The sequence below is a fragment of the Porites lutea genome, chromosome 12, assembly GCF_958299795.1.
Source record: "Porites lutea chromosome 12, jaPorLute2.1, whole genome shotgun sequence".
Taxonomy (NCBI): Eukaryota; Metazoa; Cnidaria; class Anthozoa; order Scleractinia; family Poritidae; genus Porites; species Porites lutea.
Window position 1 is genome coordinate 1,166,182 of NC_133212.1, and position 27,108 is coordinate 1,193,289.

Consider the following 27,108-nt stretch of genomic DNA (forward strand, 5'->3'; position numbering starts at 1 on the left):
ATTAAAAACCGCTTTATTGAGGTTTTTGCCCAATAAAATTATTACTTAACTGTTTGGGCAGTAGAGTCAATTATTAACATCTCTTATGAACTACTCATTTGATATGACACATTATTTACACCCCAATCTCATTTTAAAATCCGCCAAGGAACCTATTGGAGCGGGTGACATATAATTGTTATATAACAAGCAATAACGAAAAACCACGCTATTGTTAGAGACAAAAGGTTGTTTCAAAAACGGAAACCTGGATTATGTTCTTCATGCAGGAAGTTAAGGAAAATCGTTTAAAGTGAATTATCGTTTAGAAAAGAACGTGCGAAGACTCACATCCTGGTGTCCTGTGAGGCAAGACTACAACTGAACACTGGTTGAAAGATTGTTAGCCGGGTTAAGTAAATTCTAGCGATGCCGGCAAGTGAAGCTTCTAGTCGACGAAGTTCAATGACTGTAACTGATGTTAAAGCCGGGATGACTCTCCTTGATTCCAAAGGAACAAAATCAGTTTCTATCTACCCAAGGGTTCATCAAGCAGGCGCTCAAAGCGGAGTCCATCCGATGGCGCCGAAAATCGCCAATACGTACAAGCTCAGTCCTGACGCGGATAAACGGTTTCGAAGCAAAGACGTGAAGGACGCCATCGACAGCGTGTTGGAAAGCCGGCTGGAGGGCTTTTCTTACGATGCGGAAAAATGCAAGTTTTTACTATCCAGTATAGCCGACGAAATAAAAGACAAGGTCAAGGTGATGGGTTTTGATAGATACAAACTTGTGTGTTTGGTGACCATCGGAAAATTGAACAACCAAGGAGTTCGAGTAGCCAGTCGCTGCCTCTGGGATACTGCAACTGATCGATTGGCTTCATCTTCGTTCTGCGGCGAAGACGTTTTTGCCTCAGCGGTTGTGTTCGGAGTTTATCGAGAATAGACGTCTTTTGCGTGAGTCTTATGAGTGTTTGAAAGCAGGGGCGGGGGGGGGGAGTAGAATTGTATGCTATCAACTTCCGCCTTTAATATAACAAAAATCTTTTGAGCAACGAATTTTTTCCATAATTAATAATAGTGCAGACACGTTCGGCTGCAGTTTCTCAGTCATGAGATACATATCTTCCCACTTAACATTTAGAAATATTGGGACCAACTGAAGCTGCAATAAAGCAGTTTACCGCAGACTCCGACGATCAAAGGGCCAATCATAAATTATGATATGATCTGTAAAGAACTTCTGTACGCCCTTGAAACTGTTTTCAAAGCTTTAGAGAATTTCAGTGCACTCACGAATAGACCACCCAGCCAAAATGGAGCCAGAAAGAAAGTTGGATGCCTAAAAAAGCACCTTTTCCTTTAATTAAACCGCATTTACACAAACGTTAAGGTCGTTAAGGACATTTAAATCAAAAACCCGCAAATATAAAACACTGATCCTCAATAATGGCTAACCGCAAAATCCAACACTATAATGCCCACGCTTTTTAGCTTGTCAGGTGTGTCATTGCGAAAGTATATTGTGTTAAGAGACTCTTATTTTGCCGAAATGATTGTGAGATATATGGGATCCCCCCCCGGATGATACCGGATGATATGAGTGTGTATCGCATGATATTCAACGCACGAGTAGTCTTTAAGCTTTTCATATACAAGACGCGTAGATAAATTATTGAGTGTGTGGATAAAGTCCTGTTGTATGACCATTGAAATGAAGCCTCTTAGCTCCTCTTCCCATTTTACTATTTGTTTTTCAGTATTTTTACAAAACAGGTTTTTGGATTTTTCTCGAATTTAAATCATATTAGCACTCTTGTGTAAAAGATGTCAAAGAAACAGTTACTTGTAATCTATACTGAGGCGTGAATGGGGTTCTTAGCGGTGTTCTTTAATCTTGGTATAGGCTTTACTTTAGCTGAAATCTCTATGAGGCTGTATTTACTTAAGAAAACAAAAGCCAGATCTTAAATCTGGCTATAAGAGTTTATTAGGGTCAATTATGCCACCCTGTTGCTATGGAAGAAAGTGGACTTTATACACTAGAATTCAATTAAATAAATTTATGAGTTCAAGTAATTTCTGTCATCACTTATGCATGCGTTATTAGCTGAGAAGAACTTTAGTTCTCTCTTCTGAGTGAAAATATATGTTGTATCAGTATATATAACAGTGGCTTGAGCGGAAGCTAATATAAAAGGGGTTAAATATATTTAGTTTGTTCTCTGAGGGATTATTGTTATTTACATCTTAAGACGCATTTTAATTAAAATCAGTGAAGGATAGCTGGAGTTTTAGTAATCAATACATAGTAACTATAGTAGCGTGTCCTTTTATTATGCAATATTTTAGGGACAGACCATTAGAAAAGTTATGGGGAGAGGGGGCGGGCGAAGTACAAAAAAAATATTCGCGCAAGGGAAAATTAAACGAAAAAAAATTCACGCACGCCAATCAATCCTAAAAAATATTCCTGCTTTGGCCTAAAAAAAATTCATACAAGGAATTTGATAACGAAAAAAAAAAAATTCTTGTGGCTCGAAAATTCACCTCTCCTCCCCCCATGACTTTTCTAATGGTCCGTCCCTTATTCACTTCTTCATCTGAATAAATAATAATAAGTTTATTGATGGTTTTCACAGTGACGTCATCAAATTGTAAAGTCAAAATAGCGAGGTTTTACGAATTCTTATTTACACTAGGTTGATGATAAACAAAAAGTAAACCTTTGTACAAGTTTCCATTCCCGTAGCATGTTTCATTTTGAAAATACAGCAATTTGAACTTCCGAGTTTTCACAGTGCGTAACACCAAAATAGGAATGCTGTCTCGTTGAAAAAAAGTCTCTCCTCTTGATTAGGGGTGGCGAATGGTACCTCGAAAAACGTGGGTCTCGGAAAATTTTGGCAGGATCTCGAAATCTCGGAAGCGTTTTTGATAAAACTCGAAGTCTCGTTTTTGCATGGTTTGTTTTTACTTTTTTTGAGTCTCGAAAATTTTTCCCAAAGAGTCTCGGGCTCGGATTTCTAACTAGCATCTCGGCGTCTCGGCGAGTCTCGGATTTTACCATTCGCCACCCCTTTGATTTTCAGCAGTATAACCATTTCAAGTATTAGAAGATATGTTTATGCGCACGTATGCTAGTTCTCGAGTGAAAAGAAAGAGCTTTATAGAAAAAGTGAACTCCAGATATTTTTTGTTGATTTCCGGCGTCTCCACACAAAACTCCACAAAGATGCGTGAAACGTTTCGGCAGGTAACTCAGAAACGGTGGGCCACAAAGACCTGAGGCTTGGACAAATTGTTTATATATTAGTCTTTTATAACATTTCATTTTCTTGGCTTCTTCCACTGGACGGTTTCCAATTTATTTTTTTGTTGCGTGACAGTGAAAACGATCTATAACGCGCATATGTATATGATCAAAATAAATATGAAAATCTGGTCGACCACTAGCTATAGGCTAGCGAGAATAGGCACAAAACACACGGTTGATATTTTTAACATGCAATCTCGCTGGAAGAAAGTTTCCAAGGAAACAGTTTAATGTACTTCTAAACTACAATAAGGAAATAATGTTACCTCTAGTTCTGTTTTGCTTGGTCTTTGAATTCCAGGTGTACCTGAGTAAATCCCTGCTTTTCTCTCCTCTCATCCCGCGGCCGCCATTTTGAAAATCCCGACTTGGCCTCAGGTTTACGCTGGCGGCGTAGAACCGACTGGAAACTGGGACGGAATTGAGTGCGGGAAATTTCAAAATGGCGGCGGCTATTTTCACTGTACTCACCGTTTACCTAGAGGAAAGCAGGATATTTACACAAGAAGATAAGAAAAACATGGACAAAGGCGAGCAGAGTGAAAGGTAGGATTATATATTTACTTAGGCTGAAAGGTAACTCAGCTGTTTGTTGAAACAGTGGGTTCATGTATTTGTGCGGCACTCGTACGCGTACTTCTGTTTGCTATTCTTCGGAAACTATCGTAGCCTAAGTAGGAAAAATGTTCGACAAATTTCTTTTTAATACTTACTCTTTAACGACGAAAGCGTAGCGTTTAAAAGAAAGGAAGATCAGAAACCATTTTTGGCAGTCTTGGCACCTACCCCGTCAGGAAATCTTGTATGATTAAAGACAGCTGTTATGAACTTGATTCGCAAGGGAGTCCGGCGGAATATATGATCAATTTCATTTTATAGTTGTTTTAAAGGGGTGGTGTAGAGCGCTTTACAGCAGCCTGTAGTTGTGCTAGCGTCAGATGACTGCTAGCGAATTGTAGCCGGTCCGTGGGAAGTAAATGGTCGTAAATACCTTGTGACCATTGTTCATACAAATGCTAAAGAAAGGCTTGTAATATCAAATAATATAAATCTTTGCTTTCTTATGTACAGTAATGTCCTATCTGACAGAAGTAACGTGAAAACGCAAATATGCTATCTCTTTGCAATAAGAAACCTCCTTTCTTGCTCAGGTTTAATGTGCTCGATCTCTCAATGAGAGATTGCGTGATCAGTGTTGTAAAGTGTCACGCTAGAGAGTTAGAAGGAAAATCAATCACGAACAAAGGTGTTACATCTTTTTTATTTCATGTTTGCATGTTTTAGACCAACTATCGTTAATAGTCTGCCTTCTTTAACTTATAAATCCTGGCGACTTTGTCGGTTTTCGTAGTAATGTATTTCCATTGTATGTTTAGTTTCATTACAAACAGTTTTAAATTGCTTGTATCATAATAATTTTGTTTGTTTACAAAGGCGCAGAGTGATGTAAAAACAACGTTGTGTTCTTGCTTCGTTAAATCTGAAATACGTTTTTATATCAATAGCTAATTGCTATTAAGCCAAAGTCCACGCAAGACACCGAAATGCAACTATATTTGCATGACTTCCCTCATGTGAGACTCCAGGCGAAACTAAATTAAAGCTCACCGCACGTGGACAAGATCTGACCTGCATATTACAATAATATTATTATCAACTAGGCTATGAAAATTATGTCAAATCTAAAATCAAATCAGTGTGGGTGTGTTACTTTCGAGGAGAAACACACGTTTCTTTTGATCTTTGACTTCCATTTTTAAAACTATTTGTTTGAAAGGAAGTTACAAATCCGTTTGATTGATAGGCAATTACCTTATATTGGTCTCCCAATGCTTCCAGTGGTGGTCTCTAATTGAGATCTGCCTACATTCTCTGCTGTAAGAAAAGACTAAGTCAACGAACGAACTCGCCCGCAGAAAAGTACTAACCAACACCACAATGTGTATAAAATGTGTATATTCTTAGTTCTTTAAGCTTGAAGCCGTACAGAGGCAAACAATCGTTGGGGCAAATTGGCTTGTGGCGAGCTTAATCACTTTAGTTTCTTAAGAATTATTGACCCTTTGACTAGTTGAAAAGTTGAGCAAGTTTGAAAACCTTTTTCCATTCGAATAGTCACTTAAGGATTCTGTGAAAAGGTTCAAACGTGAACCAAGCTCTGCAGAAGTGTCCACCGTATAATATAGGTAGAAATTGTATGACGCTTTGTATTTTCGGAAGCAATTGAACTGTATATAATTGAGGGGTTTCCGGGCTAAGGGTTTACTGTAGTAGGTTTGACACTTTCTCTTGCTGAACATTTTCTTGCTACGTGGTTAGCATAACATTGTCAGTGTTGTTGATGTAAGTAGTTGATACTAACACTTAATGCTAAGTCAACAACAGCGATATTTATATCTGCTCAGAATGTTGTTTATAATGACTGAATCGCCCTGACCATTGGAATCCCTGTTTATCATGAGACATTTTACTCCAGCATTGAACAGAAATCAGCTATTACTCTGGGATCGGAGCGTGAACAAATCCTTTAATCTTCTTGATGTACTTTTCCCTCTCTGACCTTCTTTCTCCGTAAATCCCGTACACTGTAGCAACCGCAATCAGCTCGTCGCTCTTGTAAATATATTCAGCAAAACCGTCCTTTTCCACGCCGACTGCGCTTTCATCCCAGGCGCATCCACTCTGCATGGACGGAGGAGGTTTCATTTTCTTAGTGATATAACATGTGCAGACGAATTTATAATTCTTCATTTCGAGGGCGGAAACTTTTTCACGTAGCGTATTGACCAGTTGCCTTGTGAGCGCCGAACTCTCTTTTGCATCGTATCTTTTCCCTTTTAGTTTCGTCTCCAAAACGTTTTGAATCACACTGCCGACGTTCTCCCTAACGAAACCACTCGGAATTTTAACTTTATCAGGGTCGGCCGGAAGCGATCGAGAGCGACTTCGCAGCGGATAGTCAGCATGTGTCATTACGGCAACCCCGCGATCTTCATCTCGCATCTTGGGTCGCTCCGTAGGATCAAAAAGGGAGGTCTTTCTCTTTCTTATGACCGTATTCTTTGCGAGGGTTATTCCCTCGAAGTCCTCGATCACCTTCCTCGTGGAAATGTCAGACTCCATTCTTCAACTTTCGAGTGGCAAGGGATAAGTACACACCTCCTTCACACCTTTTTTTTCACAAAATGTTCCCCTTGCATGTGCTGAGTTACCCTTTATAAGAGTTTCAAGTGATTAAGCACTTTTGTTTTCTCCGTTCGTAATTCTTTGTTATCCTTTTGAAAGAGCTTCTCACGAAATAAACGCGTCAAACAAACAACTCACGATATGCTACGTCGTACACGCGAACGTACGCTTGATTTGCTTTGCTGGCAAAAGTTACTTGTTTTGATTTCTGTTGCGCAAATTAACTCAATACGCTGTTTACGAGTTTTCTGAATGTAAACAAAATTCTTTGAGAGATTAAACGAAATGTTAATGACAGTCACCTGGCCCTTAGGGCTAAATAAGGGGCTCGATCAATTATGACAACACACGTTGGTTTTTACCAAATGTTAATCAAAGAAAAACACAATTTTCGAAACGTTTGACTTTAAATAACCATGGGAATGGATCGCAATTGCTGCTCAATAGCCATGAATTGATAGATCACTGCGATTAATGATCATTTAGTTGAAAGTTTCTTGAACACTTGGGCATTCAACCATGACAAGTACAAGTGCATTTTAAACATTAAGTCAAGATAAATGTCATTTTGGGACTATGCGACGCCGTTTTTGATCGAGAAAGTAATTGATCTTCAAAACATGTACAGCTAGCAAATCAGAGCTCGTGAAATACCTTGTCTTCGAAATTTGCTGAATGTGTCCTGAATGTATTGCAGAACGATGGCCTTCAGGTTTACGAGCAAACGTTCCAAGTTCCTCTCCCTTTTCTCCCTACTGGTTGTCCTACATTTCTTTAAAGTTTTAGGGAGAAGCTGTTTTTCGATCATGATGGCAACCTTTGATAGGCATTCAGAGGTCATGTTTTAAAGTGCGAAGTGGACAACTATGAATGCCTAAGTTGGGGTGGGGTAGGGATTGGACTTCTTGCCTATGGGGTGACCGAAAGGGAAGGTCATCGCCGGTGACCATTTTTGATTTGAAAAAGGGTGTCTTTTTAGGTTTAATGTCGATTTTAACGTCCGTTGAATCTGAAATTGCCTAGTTTTTTCGTACAACCCTATCACGATACCCTCTCCTCCGTAGTCTCGCTGAGCCATTGAAAATACAATGCTTGACTCGCTTTCTAGCAGAGAAAATTGATTGAAAATGCAAAGTTGCTTAAAACGTGACATACATCAATTTATAGCCCGTGGCGGAAACCGGAACGGCACGAACACTATAAACAGGTTTAATAACTGATAACAATAACCCCACTCGTGCGTATTACATTCTGATACCTTCTCTTCTGTCACTTTTTAATTATTGAACACAAACTAACGAAGATATGAACACTATGTTAGTGATGTTGTTTAGTAGCACAGTGAAGCTTCTGTGAACAGTTCAGTCGCCCTAACGGATTAGAATATTTAGAAGGTAGCTTCTGAGAGAGTTGGTCCTTATTTGCCTGCGGCTTTCGTGACGGTTTGCCAAAGGAATTCGTTTAACATTAGCAGAACAAAAGAATACATTGTTAAATTGATTAAAGATAGAGAAATTGCAAAATGATATTGTAACATCGAGAGACGAAATATCGTGAACTCTTCTACTTTTGAACACGCGAACACGATCGGGACGTGTCCAATAGAGTTTGAAAAACAAATCAGTTTTTTCATTTACTGATCAGTATAATTGTACGAGGAAAGCAAGAAGTTGGTCAAGCATTAAGAAAATTATTATTGAGTTGTATCGTTAGTTCTATTCTAAGGCATTCCATCATTGTTTGAAGTAGCAATACATGATAGTCAAAATCTGGAGCTTGACATGCTGGAGTCGTTGTTACCCGGTCAAGTCAACTGTTTCAGTGCCTGATCTCACTGGCGAGTGAATTAGGCTTGGCCAATATTAGCAATTTGTGGGGTTTGGGCCTGTAGGCTGGAGAGAGGGTGAGTGCATCCTTTGATCGCACTTTTTGAATTTCACCCTGGCTTTCAACATTATAAAAGGCGCTTAGACGTAGGAAATTACTGAGCGTTCGCTACTGGAACCCAAAATTCAACCCCCTCCAGTTAAGGTTAGCAAACAGGGTCTTACACAGGATGATGCCAGCTTGTAACAATTAGGCTATTCAGCTAGATAATGACCGTCTAGCCCATTGGCCTTGTCTCCGTCCCTTCAACATCTCAACATTTCATCGTCATTCACGAATTAATAATAAAAATATGTCATTATTTCATTGAATAAAAATACATATTCTATGCTACAACTATTCAGAAAAGACCCAAATGTCACAAATATATGATGTAGGTAAAGTGATAAGATAAAAAATTAAAAAGAAAAGCATAAATGGCTAAGAAATATGGAATATTATATTAAAAAGACAAAAAAAAAATGGTAAAAAGACATGGTAAAAACCCTAAAAAAAGATAAAGACAAAAATGTAAATGGCTTAGTCATAATTAAATATTAAACGATTTCTAAAAGTGTTCATAAACCTTTGGGTGTTCATTTTTCGGCCTAAGAGCAGAACTACGACGCAGCTGGTACCGACTTAGTCTCCTTTGCTTTGGGAAGCATTTGATAGAGAGGGTGGCCTGCCGACTTAGACACTCTGCTGTAAATTCTTCCGTCTTGTTTTTTTAGGAGCTTGCGGATGTTAACATTTTGAGAAATATAATTACGCTTTAAGCGTCTATTTAGAAAACATTGCACAGTTGAAAGGTTAGCCTCGGAGCAACTTAGTAAGCTTCTCCTTAAGTGACAGAGTGACTTTGCGCGTTTATCGCAATAATTAACACCTTCAGAAGCCTATTTAAGGCTTCTGACACCTTTGATGTTTTCCAGGTTTTGATAAGATGGCTGACAGTCATCGAAACTGTCAGCATGATTAAGGCCTAAAGACTTTGGCTATGTTTTGAAAAAATTTAAATCGATATTAACTTCACTAGCCTGATGAATTTCTTCAAGAATTCTCCTTAACGTGGTTAACAAAACGTGAGTCTTCCTAGAAATACAGTCGGAGGATTTTTAGAATTAATGTACAAGCCCTCGCTAAGTTATACTTTGCACTTGGGTCTCTTTAGCTGTCTAACATTATTGAATCTGTGCAAACGGAAGGCGCTGCCTATCTCCCTCCCGCGACTGCTATTAAGCAGCCCTGTAAATCCAAGACTGTTGGAAAAGAGCAGGGAACGTAAGCACTGGTGATGTCCTTGAGCTACATTTCTGTCTTTTCATAGGCTGTGTGGGGAGTGATTCAGTATTTCCTTTTTAATTTTTTTTCCTTCCTCCGTCCCCCACACCTCACTGACTTTTCTAAATTCCTGTGCCTAAGCTTATTGATCCTTGTAGGGCAGCTCATGGTTTGGTCCATTAAGGCAATGTTGCTTTTTTGATCCACGAATTGTTTAGCCTGCGAAAACATCCGTTTCTCCTCGCTCTTCGCCGCTGGGAACGTTTCGCGCTGGGGACGTTTAACGCGAATTAACGTCCCCAGCCGCGAAGAGCGTGGAGAAACGGATGTTTTCGCAGGCTACGAGTTGTTTTCTTAGATGTTTAAATCACCTAGGAAGTAAATTTGTCACTTAAAGATATTCCTATAATTGCCAGGAGCAAGATTAATATTTGCATTCACAGTTATTATTATTTTTATTATTATAATCGAACGTAATATAAACTATTGTATAGTTTTTTAAGCTATTTTTGTCATGGGGTCCGTTTTGACCCCTGTTGGTCAATCTCGACCCAAAGCTCTTCTGCACATGTAGAGGAGAGAGATCAAGAGCTCTTGGGAACCCTGGAGCAAGATTGTCTCTGTCTTATGCGCGCAGTCCCAAACCCGTAAGCACTGGGGCCGAGAATGCCCTGTTGGTGTGATTTGTATGCAAAATAAGTTGGTAGGATGAGGATTAAAAGCTGGACGAAAAGGTAAATAATATCGTCATGGTTACAAGGCGAGTTTAAACACGTCAAGAAACAATCACCAGGGTAACTGTCAATTAAGAACGACTTTATTATTATTTACCACGAATAGAAAACAATTTACAACTTCGATTAACCTGAGCCTTAAATGAGATTATCTAGGACATATTTTTACATTAACAAAGCTTTCTTCATGTTGTACACAGTTTGTGTCCGTTTTTGTCCGCCTTAGGTTTGCTTTTAGCCCGATGATGACTCTATCTCGAGCTACCGACGTAATATAAGGACACCTTAATTTACCTTTAACTTTTGTCTTGTTTACACTTCGACAGGTATGTGAGGTAGCAATATCTAAAGAAATTTCTCAAAATCATTGTCAGAAACTCATATCAGCCTGAACGTACAGCAATACGTGATAACAACAATAATAAAATGTATAAGATCCATCAACAAGCCGTCTTTTTTTCATCGTTCTTGAAGTTTCATTGACTCAAAACTCGGCGAACAATACTTGTTAAACACTTGTTAACTATTCTTTGGTGGAGTAGCTGCAAAACCAGTTATCTCGCTCCACCCACCTTTCCTTTATTCAGCAATGACTCGAAGCGTCGTTGTTCATGTCCTTCGTGTATATGGAAAAGAGGCCGCTTTTTAGTGACTTGTGATGTGTCAAGGAACATTTTAACTTGTGCACTTTCATAATTTCACTTTAGCGTGTCCCCTGCCTTTACAACATTTATGCCGGGACTGAAGTAATTGTGCCTTTGAAAAGAAGTTGCTTTAGCAGACATTGTTCATCCACATCCCTTGGGGAAACCTAATTTAGGCTTAAGTGCCCACTAAAACAAAAATCCTTTATTTCATTTAGAAAATAAAGGACTTGTAATAGTATTCAGCGCACGTACAAGCGAAAACAACGCTGTACAGCTTGTTCGTTGCTTGTGAACAACTGTTTTACCTTAAGCAAATGCGGGTCTTTCCTTGCCTTAAAAGATTAAAATTCTTAAACTTATTTGTAAACGTTTAAATGGTAGATGCTATTGTCTTAAGTGTAATTACACTTAGTTAACCTAGCTAATTCACAGCCACTCCAATTAAACAACATAACTGAACATCGTGACTGGAAGGTTACTATTTACAAGCGTGGAGGAGAAATTGAACTCAGGAATCCAGCTAGCAAATGGTTGGAGCGCAGTTCAAACTAGGGACCGCCAGATTGCGATTCCACTGCCTTGACCATTCGGTCAAGCTGCTATCTTAAATCACATTTGACAACAAAAAAGGCTTTCCATTCAAGCCAATAAGTTCTGTTCTTTCTGTGTGAAAGAATTTTTACGTGTTTCACTTGGCTTAACTGACTGGTTTTAAATTCATTATGATTCTAACAGGTTCTCAGTATGAATTGTGGTGGCTTTTAATGAATCAACTGAGTTATTGAATCCGCAGTTTGGCTTCATTGTATGCGTTAGCCATACAATCAATTCTCCTGAACACGGACACTAAAGCGGTGGACGTATATTTGGCATAACAGAGGTGCGCAGAGGTAGAGAATATGTGATGTTTGTGATCTTAAGAACTGTCTGCAACTGGAGAGGTGCTCCTCAGTGTTACGGTGGTGCAGCGCCGTAAGGAGTGTTCCCTGACTTAAGATGGATGTTACAGTTCAAAAGTCTTTATCGCATCATTTCACCTCTTTGAAGCTGGGGCATGTTCGTGAAGACGCTACTATCCTTTCGTTTTCGTGCAGGCTCAGATATCGACGCGCTTCCTGCCTTCGTAGGAACCGCGTCTAAGAGGTCAGCTGCGGTTTTCTTGGAACCCAACTTCCGGCAGTGAATTACAAACACTGAGGCGACAGCCACGATGTCTTGATTCTTGTAAACGAAATCAACAAAGGCGTCCTTTTCAACGGTGCTTTTCAGCTCGTCCCATGCACATCCACTGTCGATCGCAAGCGAGGGCTTGGCCCGTTTTGTGATGTAACACAAACAGATGACTTTGCATCCGCTCAGCTCATATGTGCTGCAGATCTTTTCTTTGGCTAGCTTGGCAATTTTATGCGAAGAGGCAGAGCATTCTTTAGCGTCATAATTCTTAAAAGACAACTCCGTGTTCATTGTTTGTTCAAGGATTCTGTACGCTCCTTGTTTGTTAAACTCTTCTTTCTTCTGGACCCCCATCGCAGTCACTGATTTTGCCCTGGCCTTTGGAAAGTCTGCGTGGGATAGAAAAGAGTTTCCAATGTCGTTTTCACATCGATGTGGAATGAAAAGAGAGTTCTTCCGTCTCCGTGCCCATAATTTAGCACCGACGATGCCATTCAATGACAAGCGAGGCTCTCCTCCCTTCGATTCGGACACTGGTGCAAGTGTTGCGGGGTTTAAACTGGACTCATCCATGGAAATGTCCAGGAAACGAAATCAAACCAGTCAGTGTTGATCACATCAAGTGTCACTTCACTGGCCAAAGAGTCTTAGGCGGTCTGTCTTGTGGCAGAGGCAGCTTCTTTTGACGTTATAAGGCCTATGTGGAGTATTCAAGGAGGCAAAACCTGTGTCAAAGAAGGAGAAATAAAATTATCTTAAAGAATTCGCTTTAGTTACTTCTTGCGTGTAAAATAAGCCTGGTACAAGAAAAATATGAAGTGAAAAAGAGCAATCATAACCATGGGAAAAATGCCCTTTAAAGGTTTAGAGACTGACTTGAATTTTAGGCGTATGTTTGCTTTCGTTTCTGCGGAAATAGTACATCTTCTCAAGTTTCAGCTTGCTTTTTTATAAAATCTAGCGATCGTATCTTGAAATGTTGTCACGGTTTAACTGATGTTATTGTGCTGGACGCAAGTGATTTTCTTTAGGTTAGGATTTCATGGTCAAACCCACCGTTGCCTTTTTGAAGCTAACAAGTCAAGTTTTTGTGATCTTTAGCTTCCACTTTCAAACTGGAATGGAGCAGAACGTGTAGCTCTGGTATAAAGTGCAACAAAACTCAGAAACGTGGAATAAAATCCCTGCAGCACTAAAACACAACAACAAGATCTGTTCAAATGATTTGCATTTCGTATGATGTTCTTCTTAAAAAGAATTAAGATAAAAGAGGCCATTAAGAGTAGGCCTAAACGAATTAATTGGTGCTAAATTCCCAAGTGCAGCTTTTCGTCATTGTTAGCAAACAAAGAGAGCAACAGTAGAACGAAATAACGAGGAAAGGATGACAAAATTTTGTTTATTTTGAAATGTGTTGGCCGTGGTGACGCGTAAAAGGAAATTAATAATTGTGTAATACAATAGAAGAATGATGACAGTATTGAGTGTTGATAATTAAAAATAATTGAAAGTCAGAAATAGGACGTTTATAGACGAGCGGACAAAACATTGCGAAAGAACGTGAGCTTTGCATTATTTTCGTTCCTTTCACATGCTCAGCTAATCGTGGCCAACCAATCGTGATCGGACCTAGGCCTTTCGCCACACAACGCGCACAACTCGGGGAGAGCGAGAAAAACACCTGCAATAAAAAAGGAAAGTCTTGTTTCTGTTGGAAATCGCACAACCCAGGGAAGAGTTAATTATTAAATGTACGAGTGATTCTTTGAAAGTTCACTTTTAAAAAAGAGAGCCTTTTCCAGCCTTCTTCGAATTCTGCGGAAGATTTCACACCTTCGGAAATCTACGGCTGTTCGCTAAACACTTCGGAACTCCATCGGACTACCACGAGATACCTCGATTTCTTCATATGGCAAGTAACTGGTACTTGTTTTTTCCGACGAGTTATACAACTTGACTTGACTGGAAGTCTTTCCTTTGTAATTTCACGAATATCGAGGTTTGAAGATAAATCTTGACGGATTCATCGCACTTGACTGTCTTGATGGCGTCGTATGAATCTTGTCTTCGTCAGTATTAGCTAGGACGGCCATCTTGGATCTGCCCTTATTTCAGATTTTCATTTGAAAGACCTTTATCCGTAATGTCAAAAATCCAAACTCTTGGAGGATTTGTCCCACCTCAATACACCACTAATTGTCGTTTGAGAGACGTGAAGACGTAATTTGATTTCTGATCACCTTATTCTCTCAAATGACCCTCCATCTTGGATCCGCCATTTTGGTACCGAGCGTTGAGTACTGGGAATGCAGGCTCACAACCAGTCAGTAAGTAAACAGACATTTTGACGTCATAATACTTCTTGCGGTCAAAAAAAAAAGAGAGAGAGAGAAAAGAAAGTGACCATGCCTGCTTCGAAGACAGTTTTCGATAAATTTTCAGTAAAAGGAAACGATTTCCAGGGATTTGGAAAGTGACTGCTCCGTGACGGAGGGGGGACGTTCGTGTCCCAAGAGTGGCTAGCATCAATTTTCTCCTAACGTTTATCAATAAACATTCAATAGCAAAGGTTATAAGAATTCATAAAATGATCAACAAAAGGAAAATTCTTTGATCTTTTATCAAATTCTCTCAACTAATTCTTTAGAGAAATGTAAGGAAATCAGTTTGGAGAATTTATATGTAGATATTGGGCCTTAAAGATTCTAAAGTCACTCTGACTTTTGACTCTGTGGACAAAACCCTCTGGTTTAAGATTTAAATGAAAACTCTTAGAAGTACTTTCACACGGTACTTTTTATTTAGTACGTAGTTTTAACTTTTGAGTCGGAGGACGAAACACTACCGTGTTACCATTCAAATGAAAACTCTTTAGCAGTACTTTCACATGGTACTCTTTATTTAGTATGTGGTTCTAGCTTTTCAGTCTGTGGACGAAACTCTACCGTGTCACCATTCAAATGAAAACTCTTCAGCAGTGCTTTTACATGGTACTCTTTATTTAGTATGTAGTTTTATCTTTTGAGTCTGTGGACGAAATACTTCCGTGTTACCACTCAAATGAAACCTCTTCAGCAGTACTTTCACATGTTGCTATTTGTTTTGTATGCAATTCTAACTTTTGAGTCTCTGGATGAAATCCTTTGGTGTTACCATTCAAATGAATCCTCTTTGGCAGAACATTTTCTTAGTAATATTTGTTTCTTGGGATTTTTATGAAAATAGATTTGAACATTTTGTGATTTTTCGGCCACTATCAGGAAGGAATTCAAGGGTTGAATGCCTACGAAGGAGCCAACAATAGGCTCTCGCTTACAGAATGAAATGGAACTTAACATTTCCAACAACGTTCTTTTGTTTGATGGGTCACAATTAAATGTAATTGTTCCTTGGGATACTAGTAATTATCATACTTCCTCAACTTTAATTCTTCAGAATGCCAATCAGGATAAAACGTAAACAAAAACCTTAAATGCCATGTTGATGAAACCCAAAAAGCGTGTCATGTACTGCTGAACCTGTTCCATTTTAATGGTCAAACCTTGAGATCTCATCCACTGACTTGATGGTTTTACGGGAAATACCAGGGCTCTTAGAAATACTCGTTTTAAACAGACAAAATTGATTGAATTTCGCCGAATATGGTCAAATTAATTTTTATTCGGTAAAATGAATGGAGTAGAGACAAATGTCACAGAAAAAACAAAACGAAATAAAAACACCAACTTTGCCGACCGTTTTTCAAATCGCGTCACTGAAAACTTCAAATGGCTCGGTGTCCTTGTTAGAAATGAGAAGATTTTCATCATCAATTACAAGAATGCTATCAAAGGAAAAAATTTGTTCTAAATTACTCTCCGCCCTCTTCTTAATCTCTTTTCTGTTTTTCCCAATATTGGCTGCAACAAGATGAAAGGAGAAACGATTCACAATTTCCATTTAATTGACGTTTTGGCACCAGTCTTTTCAACTGAAGCTCATTGTTACTTCGACTACAATGATTGATGGAAGGCTTTTAGTCTTTCTATTCATCTCTCGGCCCACGCTGCGTAAACAAGCTTAAGCTGTCTTGAGATATATTTTCAGTCTGCGCTCATAAAAAAGGAAAATTTATGTAATGAAGGATGTCTTGAGCATTATCCCTACTGTCCTTTTCAGAATCTTAAAAAGGTTTGTGCAAGTTGTTTTGAGGAGTTTTTAGGGGGACCGCACATTGTATTTGTTATGAGTAGGGTTTATATTAAATTTTAAATATTCTATCGATCGTTTGCCGAAGTTGAGTAAACATCGGCGATGAAGAGTTGACTCTTTATTTAGCATTGCTTGGCAACCGCAGAGAGTAGAAATTATAAAGCGGATTATGTCTCATGTAAGATTAAAAAGCTGATCAGTTGTCTAACTAAGAAAGTTTTTCTTGGGACATCTCTCAGTTGCCGAGAAGGAATCTTGTTTAAAGAAGAGAGCAAGCGATCAAAATCAGCAAGGAGCGAAGAATTACACCTGGCCTCAAGTTGGTCGTTTTAAATTGTAAAATTGCTTGGATAAACAAACCGACTTGGCTTTTTCATCTCCCTGAACTCATCAACAACCGCTCACGATCGCTTTGGCCTTTATCTCATAGCTTGCAATCTATAATATCTTACAGTAATCGACAGTTATGGAAGCACAAACACATCAGGTGACCACCGGAGGTCGCCCTCCTTCGCTTTCAATTTCATCCGCGCAGGAAGACCATAGAAGAAGATCATCAACTAACACATCACAACATTCTAGTGCTTATGCTTTTTCTCCTGACAGGACCGAGCGCCGAAAGCCCTCCTCAATTGCAAATCCCTTTCTAAGCTCTCCAAATCGTAAAGTCTCGAGCAACGTATCTCCGAGGTCTGAAGGCTTCACGACGGACCCGAAGCATCGAGGTCAAGCCGACGTTTTGCCGACTTACCGAATGGAGCCACTGCCTGACAGAAAGTTCCGTCCGCATGTTGTCAAAAGAATTATGGATGAAGCCTTTGAAGAAAGTCTTGACGCACTGCGCAGCTATGATTCGGTCAAATGCCGCGCTCTCACAACTCAACTTTGCGAGGATATCAAGCAACGAGTAAAATGGTTGAATTATGAACGCTGTAAGTTGGTATGTCTCGTTCATATTGGTTCTGTTAGCGGCCAGGGCATGCGTGTGGCAAGCCAGTGTTTGTGGGATCAAAATGTGGATAACTTTGCCTCGACCAGCTACAGAAAGGGCGACATCTTCGCTGTAGCGTTGTTATTCGCGGTATACAAGGAATAAAAACTTTGCGAACTGAACAGTTACACTAGTAAATGCGGAAGCAATACAGATAGAGCGCTTAGAACTGAAAAGTATAAGCGCTATATAAATATTTTATTATTTTATTGTTATTATTACAGATAAAAAAAATACTACAGAAATCTAGACTGAGACCAGCCCACTGCAAGGGTTATGATGAGCAGTTATTGTATTTTATTGTAAATATGAGCTTTAGTGCCGTTAAAGACAACTAGGCTAACCTGGAAAGTATCCATGCAATCATTGACTTTCAAAATTATTTTTGGTAGCGTCAAGAAGACTGAGGAAAGTCCAAAAAACAGGGTTCCCAATATGGAATCAATCGAGATTTCTGGGTAACTGACCACCTACCTCTCCCCTAAGTCACAATTTTTTCCTAAGCCAGTAGTAAGTGTTAATGTTGACTCAGAATGGTAGAATGCATGGGATCCGGGACGCCGAAAATCGAAATTGCGGGATTGAGCGAAAATTTGGGTCGGAAAAACGGGTTCAGTAACTCTATTGGGGACCCTCAGAAAAGGCATGCCATCCCTTTTTCTGGCCTTAGCCGGTTCTCTTGTAGTCTGCTACACAGCCGTTTTTAGGAGCGTTGCGTGACGACACTAAAAACGGCTGTGTAGCAGACTAGTACTTTTGATGTCATTTTATCGAATAACGCAAACGTCCTCCTAATTTGGTCAACGATAGCTGTTTAGCCGGAATATTTAAGCGAATTAGAAAGTGTGAGAGAGTTTGAATGAATGAATAAGAAATTTTTTTATTTGTTTTTATTATTTAGTTGATTTAGTGGATTCTGGGAAGTGTTTTTGGTTTCTGGGAAGTGTTTTGTCCCTACTAGCCACCATAGAAACACGAAAATTTGCTGTGCGTGATGAAACGCGCAACAAACTGAATTTCAACACTGCATGCTGCGTAACCAGTTGGAAGAAATGTTTTGTAGGTTTTAATGGCCTTTTTGGCTCCTCAGTATCGATATGAAGCACAGGATCGTAGAAAATAATTTTCTCTTGGCTGCTGGCCCCGGGAGGATTACAATCGAGATTATAAAATTCAAGTTTCGAAACTTTGACAACAAGCAACCGGCTTTAGTAACCAAATTTTCCCTGACATTATTTGTTTTCCTGCTGAGGCCTTTTCAGTTTCTTGCACTCATTTCCGCGTGTCTTAGGGCTCTTAACAGAAAAGAACAGCCGTTGCCATTACCGTACAAAACCTTAGGAGGCCTGGGGAACTTCTGTACTAATCGCTCTTTCCTGAAGTCTTATTACTAAGAGCTATGATCAAGAATTACCGGAACCACTGCATGCCAGAAGCCTTCTTAAGTTGACATGCCTTATTTTTTAATAAGGCAAGCGAGCACTCTTGAAATCTGCTCAACGCCGAAGTTGACAGTGATTAATTCAAACTGCCTAAAATGAGAGTTTTTGAAAGCCTCGTTGGTCGCGCCTTACAGAATAAGTGTCGGAAAAACCAGCTAGCTAAAACCCCCGGGCTCTTATCCAAACGTTTCGCTTTCGTCGTTAAATCTCATCTTTAGGAAAGTTAATTTAACTTCGCGGTCTAATTGAGAAAGCTTTAACGGAAGTTTTATGCCGGCGACGAATCACGAAACTGTCTACAAACTCAAAAGTATTTAGAACTCCTTTCCATCTTTAGGAATGAACGTCATGTACAGAAAAACGAAATTTTAAGGCTCTTTACCCGGCACCCGTTGCTCTTTGTGACCAAAAATTCATAACTTATTTGCGGTCCCTTAATTCACGCATTCGCTGTTTGTTCATTAAGTACACAGAACGGCGAGATCAGTGTTTTTTTGGACATCATTAACTCATCTTGGAATGATAAATAGCAACTTAGAAAGCTTATCAGGACCGCTCAGTGAGTTAATAACCTGCGATATTGGCATTAACTTTTGAACATGTTTTGTTTAAGGAGCACAAGAAAACAAAACAAAAGCAAAATTTTACCTTAAAAGCGTGCTAACTTCTCTTTTTCCTCCAGTTACAATTTAAACACGCAACCTATCTTCCTTTATTAACAACTCTTTCACAAAAAGAACAGTTTTTTCGTCCTTATTTGGGTGCGAATAAATATTTTTTTACAGTCGTATCATTTACATTTACGAATTCATTTTGTGCCTTTCAACCGTTCGTTTTTTTCTTGCGGAAAACCGAGCTTTTAGCTGAGTATCTTTGGAAAGGGAATACAGTATTTGATAAAAAACAGAAAGCAAAAAAAAGCTCTGTGAACTTTGCATGTTATTTGTTTTCGGTCAAAAGCTACCCGTCGGGTGCTTATATTTTCATTTCTCAATAACAAGTTTTGCCGTTTTCATTGTTTTCAAGTCTCCAGCCGAAAACAAAACTAAATTATTTCCTCCTGGTGTATTTGTTTCCTGCCATTTATCTCCGACAACTGAATATCAACATACTTCCTATGCATTCTCCATATTTTTTTGCTGTTTCTTTTTATATTTAAATATAATCCGCTACCTTTTATGTTTTTGCTTTTCAATAACATGCTTCTAGAGGGTGAGAGCTGCATGTCAGGTTATAAAGCGCTAGTTGATAAATTTTCATGCGAAGCTGATCAGAATAAATACTAGGTAAATAGGCAAAAGTGGCGATATAAAATATTGTGTGCGAAATTAAAGGACACCCTCGGAGAACAAAAAATTTTGTTTATCTTGCAAGATGTCATCAATAACAGCGATTGAATTTATTTTGCTTAAAGAGATAAACTGATCAGTGGATTCCTTTTGGGTAAAAACAAATTGAGAGAGGAGAATTTAATGAACCAGAATATATGGACAGAGTTTAAGGATATTTGAGTGGCTTTACTGACGGAAGTCAATTTTATAAAACCTTTGTCTTTTCGTACGGTAAATCTTATAATTTATTTTCAAAGCCGTATACTAGCGACAACACTGCGGCCGGAACAAGTAAAACCAAACTTCAAAAAGACCGGGGAAACTGCTAGATCAATGCGCAAAAAAAGACCTCTCGAACAAATTGCTTTCTGCTTTTTTGTCGCTTAAAATAACTGTAAAATAAGAAGTTCAAAGGAAAGTCGCCTTTCAATGGATTTTATTTTAGAAATTCACAACTGATTTTGTTAGACGGGGCAAGTAAATTTAAAATTCGTCCTCGGTGAAAATTCACCGTTCTATCACCATTTTTTTTTTCATTTCTGGCATCGTTCCGAGCTGAATATTATTTTCAGGGTTTAATAGCAATTTACAAAAACTTTCCTTGTTTCGATTGATTTCGTGTGAGATACATAAATTAAGAGTCTGATGTACAATTTGCTGTTTCCTTTCCGCGTTTTGTTACGAATGCTATCACAATACCGTCTAGTGCAAACAAGTAGCTATTGGGCAATGAAAGCTTATCGTTTTTCATCTCGTTAAAGTGGTACCACCGCTGGTTTCGTAAAAACGGTTAAGCAATATCGCCGTATGGATTTAGGTGGTTTGTTTTACAGTAATTTATCATATTTACTCTCACATTAGAACCGCGTGCATATGCAAATCACGCACGGTCCCGTGCACTTTGAAAAAAAAGAGAGTACATTTTCGACCTCATATCGAAGCTCGTTTTTAGCGGGAAACTGTTTATAAAAAATATACATTCGAAGCTTTCTTTTGTACAATTCACTTCACTTTTGTGCAAACTTCAAGAAGCTGAAAATGAAATTTGAAAGTGGAGGGTTTTGTTTTCATTATTTTGGCGCACAAATGTCGGGATAATATTCTTGAAGTTCAGGTAGCCTTTTCCAAGAAATGATATTTTCTTTCCAATAGGATTTGACGATTGAAAAAAGCTTTAGTCAGTTATTTGCGTGCAAGGTTCGAAGCGCGGGTTTTAAAAGAACTAATATGAAACGGTTTTTCAGTATTAATGTGTTGTGCATATTCGTGCGATTGAAAGAAACCAAGCTGCGCCCATTCAATTCTAATAAAGAAAGGGCAGCTTTCGTTCAGAGCCAAGGGCATTTCTCTCGGTAATGACAAAGGATTAATGATCGCATGCTAAGAAAGGAGCTTTGCTGGATTTTAAAAGCAAACAAAGATTTGAGCTCTAAAGATGGCTAGTACTTCCTGTCCTGTGTCCTTCAGAGGAACGATTTTGACAATCTGCGCGTTACAAAGGCCTAATAAAGCGCTTGTTTTATTTACGTGACAGATCCTGTTGTGTTTTCGGGGTAGTCTCGTGTCGTTTTGTTTCGTTTTCAAAAGTGCCAGCTTGAATAACAAATATTCAACGTCTCACGAGATTTGAACCTCTTTTTTCGAACTCAATCACGCGCATCAATATCGTTTGAATTCATTGTATTTACGACACGAAACCTTCGGATCTCTTTCTATTCATTTCATATCAGTTGCTCTGGTGCGAAAGTTGGCTACCTATTTTCCCACCCAACATAACTAAGATATAAAGGCGAACAAAAGACTGCCCGCTCACTAAATTTCATTTGAATCCTCACTTCAATATTTCATCTCCTATATAAAAAATTGAGCCACCTTGCACAGCATTCAAAAAATACGGTTCTCAAACCGCCGTAAATTTCAGTTTCATTTCAAGCGTTTATAAGTTGGAAAGTTCGGCTTATTCTATAATCTTCAGTTATAGCTTTAGTGCTTTGTTTAAACTATAACTTTGCAACAATCGATTCTTTTTCGTCGGCAAAAACCCGTTGCTTCTTAAAATCTTTTAACGTCCTTAAAAAAATGCTGATAAACATTGTGTCTTACGCTTAACTAAAAAAGAATGTCGTGAGTATCTTAAAAAGAAGTGAATGTAAAGGCTCTTTTCTAAACGAAACTTATCTAGAGATTAAAGTCGAATTAGATGCTTTTTTTGCTGTTTCAGTCAACAACACAGCTATTCTAAAACAATCAGTTTTATTGCATGAACATAATAGTGGTGTATTTTCTAACATCATTAGTACACAACTTTTTCCTTATGCAAGGCTTTCAAATTCGTCCTTATTGAGGTGTTTATATTAACATTTTTTAACTGAAAAGAAAACGGGAAGTTCAATTTTTGTTTCGGGAAATATCTGCGCAATAAGCGATTCTCCCTTGAAACACAGACAATATTTTTTCATCCCACATTATCTCAGTAGTAAATTTTAACATTAGGTGATATTTCATCTGTAATTCACTTATTTAAGCGTTACAATCTCAATTTTATTTCATAGCTAAGCCCACGCTAATCATGGCCTTATATAATATCAATGCTAAAGATTTGAAAGTGAAACAAAGTGAAATCTCCTTGAAAAGGAAAAACTTTTGTTTGATATTTTCCACAGTGGAAACTGAAAGAATGAAATGTCGATTAAAAATTATCCATACGATTTAACGTTTTTTCCTCGAAAGTTTGTAATTCTTTTGAGTTCTGTACAGATATTAATTTTATATGAGTGTACATTTGACGTGCCGAATACGCAAGACAAATTTAAGTATATAACAACGTTATTTTCAAATTCTTTATACATTTTGTTTTGCTCCTAAAACATGGGATTTGACCCCTCAATATGCAGAGCAAATATATCAACGAACTAATGGACTTGCCTCCAAAAGCACTCACAGCGCAAAGTCAAGAAAATATGACACCATTTGAACGGTATGTTACCAAAGGCTATGCACTTTACAAACAGTCTAAAAATCTATTAAATGATGAGCAATTTTGTGAAGTGATCGAGAGCAAAATTCAGCTCCTGTGTGTATCGTTAAAAACCTAAGCAATCTATCTAAATATGGGTTTAATATCTTCTTGTATAATTTATATATCTGTTGATTAATTTACCGTATAGTTTAGAGGCTTGAATCTAAAAGCATCAGCCTTTTTGAACTTGTGAGTTATAACTTTACAGTTCGAAGGTTATTTTCGCGATGGTTAGTGTCCTGTCTTGGCGACTCCCTCTTCCGTTACAGTCTTCAGTTCAAGCCCTGACTTGCTGTCGTTTGACTTTGCTGTTGTTTTGTAGTGTTTTTGTTCTTCGGACAGTATTTGATGGTGTGCGACTCGTTTCCGGAAGCTTTGCAGAGCGGGCAGGTATACGCTCGAAGAATCGGACATGTTGTGTTCCCTTCAGCATCTTTCAAAACGTGACTCGAATACACTTTCTTGGACTCTCCGTTATTCCTGCAAAAAACGCACACGTTTGCGTTTCTGTTTTTCTTACTTTCTCTGTTCTTCCGATTGCGATTGGCTACCTCGCTGTTGTTTTCGGCGTTCCGCTTCGAAACGCGTGTTGGCGCGCCAGGCGCGAGCGAGGTTCCTGGAGCTTTAGACGGCGTTTCCACGAATAGTTCAATTTCAGCGTTGCCACCGGAGCTTGAGCTCGTTAGCGAGTGATCGGAACCCACGCTGTCTACGCGAGATCTCTTGGTGTAAGTAAAATCGTACAAGCTGTCAAACCCGGGTTCGGTGTTGTCCAACTCGGCCGCATTCTGCACGAGTCTTATCAACCCAAAGTAGTCTCTAAACAGGCGGAATTCGCTCTTTTCATCGAAGCTAGCCGTTAGGTTTGCAACTTCCCTGGCACTTATCTTCCCGTGCCTCGTGAAAATGTCTCCACTGTAGAACACGCTAAGCATCTCGTCTCCCATTGTTCAAAGCTCGTGGTACAATTCTTAATTTATCGCGTGCAGATTAAAGACTGTATTAACGAATTTAGCCTCAGCGATGGCCCCGCGCGACTACGATCCAAAAGAGAGTTGAAAGTGGAATTTTTTTCACTTGTCTTGATCGAGGTGATTAACTTTGTGAATGAAGTGCACCAGGTTTTGATGGCAACAATAACTCGCGCGCAGCTCAAAAGACGTGAACGGTGAAAATTAATGTGTGCATGGAACCGCAATTATACTGTGATCCACTCAAACGACAGCTGGCTGGAAGCCTTTAAAATGCTTTTTTTGTCACATTATCAGCGCTACTGTGAATGCATTTGAAAGGCATATTGAAAATTGCTCTGATGAGAAGCATGGAACATGTGGCCTTATTGTTTCTATTTAAATCGGTCATTAGTGTTAACCAATCACGTAATGGCTTTAGACGCAGTCTGAGTGAATCGCGGCGTGTTTTTAAGAAAGTCAGCATTTTTGAAAGGGAAAGGGGTTATTTTACTTGAAGTTGATTGGTTGCGCGACCCATGCTGTCAAACAACACACCAATTTGGTGTGTAATTGTTTCTAAGGAGGATCCAAAGCGATATTATGAATTCATTTCACAAGACAAAACAGAAATCGCACGTGGAGAGCGGCAGGAAAGAGGGATTGTTAAAATTGTTTTCAAAATTATCAGCCATGCCTTCATTAGTGTTTTCAGTTTATCCAAAGAGCTCATCAATTTCTCTTAAAAAACTTCGTAGACGACTTTGTCTCAAGGCGCAACGGTCTTTTAATGTCTTTGTTAATTTGTCATCTTTGGTTTACTGAACGTTTGCAATCGCTAGGATTCAAGACAAATTCAGGTTACACCTCGGCGCCAAAAAAGACTTGCAAGCCGCATTAAATGAAAATGCAGCGAATTTGATATAGACCGAAGCCTAATGTTCACCCCCATTTGCGTTTCAAATTTCAGATATTAATACATTGGCCTTAATACGTTCGCTACGGAACAGATTGAATTTTACAAATTAACTTTGTTCCCTTTTTGATTCTGATAACACCGAGGGATGTATTTAAAACGTTTTGCTGTTTTTCTCATTGTGGTCGTCTTTAAGTGATCGCTTACAAAAGGCATGCAAACGGAGAGAAAGATTATTGAGGCTTATTTGTCGTGGCCAATATGAGAGAAATAAACATTTACTTGACAGGTGTCTCATATGCTAATTGTGGACTGACAAAGAGCTACTTTGAGAATAAATTTCGCTCTTTCGCCCTTTCAACTCAATGCCGCAACAACTGGCGTCATTTAATAGTTTTGTTACCATGAGAAGAACAACAAAATGAGCGACGGATCAAAACAAGAAATCCAGCTGAGGATAAAGAAAGATCGGAAAATATAGTTTGATTCTACTCTTTTATCTTAGACTGCCCAAGGGTAAGGGTATATTAAACATTTAAATTATGTTAAGCCTTGTTCGTCTCATACCCTTTCGAGTTTCGGCTCTATTTTAATAACATCTTTATTTTTTCACTGTGTGAAGTTTGGTGATTTATCGTTCATAAAAGCCTCGTCTCATTCACCTAAAAAACTCTTAATAACAACTTCCTTTTGAAATTTAATATTGTTTTTTTGTGTGTGTTATGAAATTGAAAGCAAGTACCACAGAAGAAAACCCCTTCGCGTTACGTTTTAATGTAAAACGCTTTCATGATGTTTTTAAGTATTGTAAAAGTGTACTTTATGAACGTCTTGTCTGTCCAATTTAATTACCCCAAACTGAAAGCGAAGAATTAAATTAGTGACTCAAAGAAAAGAACAATCTGCCGACCTGAGCTTCCTCGCAGATAACAATTACCAACCATTTGCATTTCCGGGGGGGGACCCTAATGGTCTATTTAGAGGGTTTCTTTTTCAGGCGTCAGTTACATGAAAGGATGGGGACAAGGGTAGGGAAATCAGTCATTACGGTTTGCAAAAAGTCACAGCAAGAGCTTATGGCTGTGAAAACGTCTTTAAAACGGCTCTCATCAGTTCGTGTTTTATTCATATATCAAAACAGTGCAACACAGTTAAATAGGGTGCAAATTTCTAAACGAGGTATGTGAAAGAGGTACCATTTGTCAATAGAAGGTATACGAAAGGGTTACCATTTCTGCCAAAAATTGTGTAAAAAGGGTTCGGGGTTCGACATCGGCTCGGAGCCTCCCCGTATAAGGCTTTGTTGGGTACCCCCCGGTCTAACACCAGTTCTTATAAACATTGTTCTTTCAGGATTCAACATACAAAATAAGAAAGGCGAATAAGGCAGATGTATTAACTCCCCTAATGCTCTGAGCCTTTACCAAGGCTGAAAAACGTTCTTTGCTCGCACATTTAGCAGGATTTTCACCGCATTTATCCGCGACTTATCCGTTTTATTGATGGGCTTTTAACTTCTAGATAAGCAACTCAAAACACTCGTTCGTTCTATAAAAGCGATATCAGTAGGATCAGATCTTGTTAAAATACAACCCGCAAAATGCCACCTCCGAAGACAGTCCAAAACCCTAAGGCGACAAAGAGTTTGAAAAAAAAAAATAAAATGCATAAAAATAACAGTAAAATATGAAGTTTATTGACCGTGTGACAAGGCCCCATGGGAAAATATTTGTCAACTAGGCCAGCATTTCCAAATGTCTTGATATTTTTTTTCCGTTGAAAGCGACCATTTGGGCAGCTGGAGTATTGTTTGGCCCTTTGTAATAATAATACTTTACTCAAATACATACACGAATGTTATATTTACATACATGATATATTTGAAAAGAAGGACTGTGTGGTTAGCATAATGAAAAGATTTTATGGTATTGACGGGAGCTCCTGGTGTTGTCCAACATATTCGGAAGTCAGAACGTTTTAGGTTTGCAAGAAACCATGGAAACCGGAAACTTAAAGCGCGGGAGAATAACAAACACCCCCGTCTGCAGGGTACGAGAGAACTCGACGAGATCTCGCGCGTG

General features: G+C 38.8%; 4 protein-coding genes and 1 pseudogene across 4 annotated transcripts; 2 read left to right on the forward strand and 3 right to left on the reverse strand.

Moving 5' to 3' along the window:
- The first annotated feature begins 408 nt into the window (after nt 1-408).
- Nucleotides 409-927, forward strand: LOC140921851 (dynein light chain Tctex-type protein 2B pseudogene; annotated as a pseudogene).
- A 4,046-nt stretch (nt 928-4,973) lies between these two features.
- Nucleotides 4,974-6,709, reverse strand: LOC140921171 (dynein light chain Tctex-type-like). Its single transcript, XM_073371140.1, has one exon. It carries the CDS (start codon nt 6,418-6,420, stop codon nt 5,794-5,796), a length of 627 nt encoding a protein of 208 aa, XP_073227241.1. The 5' UTR covers nt 6,421-6,709; the 3' UTR covers nt 4,974-5,793.
- Nucleotides 6,710-11,832: 5,123 nt separating this feature from the next.
- Nucleotides 11,833-12,875, reverse strand: LOC140922046 (uncharacterized). Its single transcript, XM_073372075.1, has one exon. It carries the CDS (start codon nt 12,758-12,760, stop codon nt 12,035-12,037), a length of 726 nt encoding a protein of 241 aa, XP_073228176.1. The 5' UTR covers nt 12,761-12,875; the 3' UTR covers nt 11,833-12,034.
- A 3,683-nt stretch (nt 12,876-16,558) lies between these two features.
- LOC140921307 (dynein light chain Tctex-type protein 2B-like) lies at nt 16,559-17,524 on the forward strand. The gene has a single exon (XM_073371301.1). The coding sequence runs from the start codon at nt 16,845-16,847 to the stop codon at nt 17,472-17,474; it is 630 nt and encodes a 209-aa protein (XP_073227402.1). The 5' UTR covers nt 16,559-16,844; the 3' UTR covers nt 17,475-17,524.
- A 4,852-nt stretch (nt 17,525-22,376) lies between these two features.
- LOC140921359 (uncharacterized) lies at nt 22,377-24,463 on the reverse strand. The gene has a single exon (XM_073371360.1). The coding sequence runs from the start codon at nt 24,106-24,108 to the stop codon at nt 23,434-23,436; it is 675 nt and encodes a 224-aa protein (XP_073227461.1). The 5' UTR covers nt 24,109-24,463; the 3' UTR covers nt 22,377-23,433.
- Between the last annotated feature and the right edge of the window lie 2,645 nt (nt 24,464-27,108).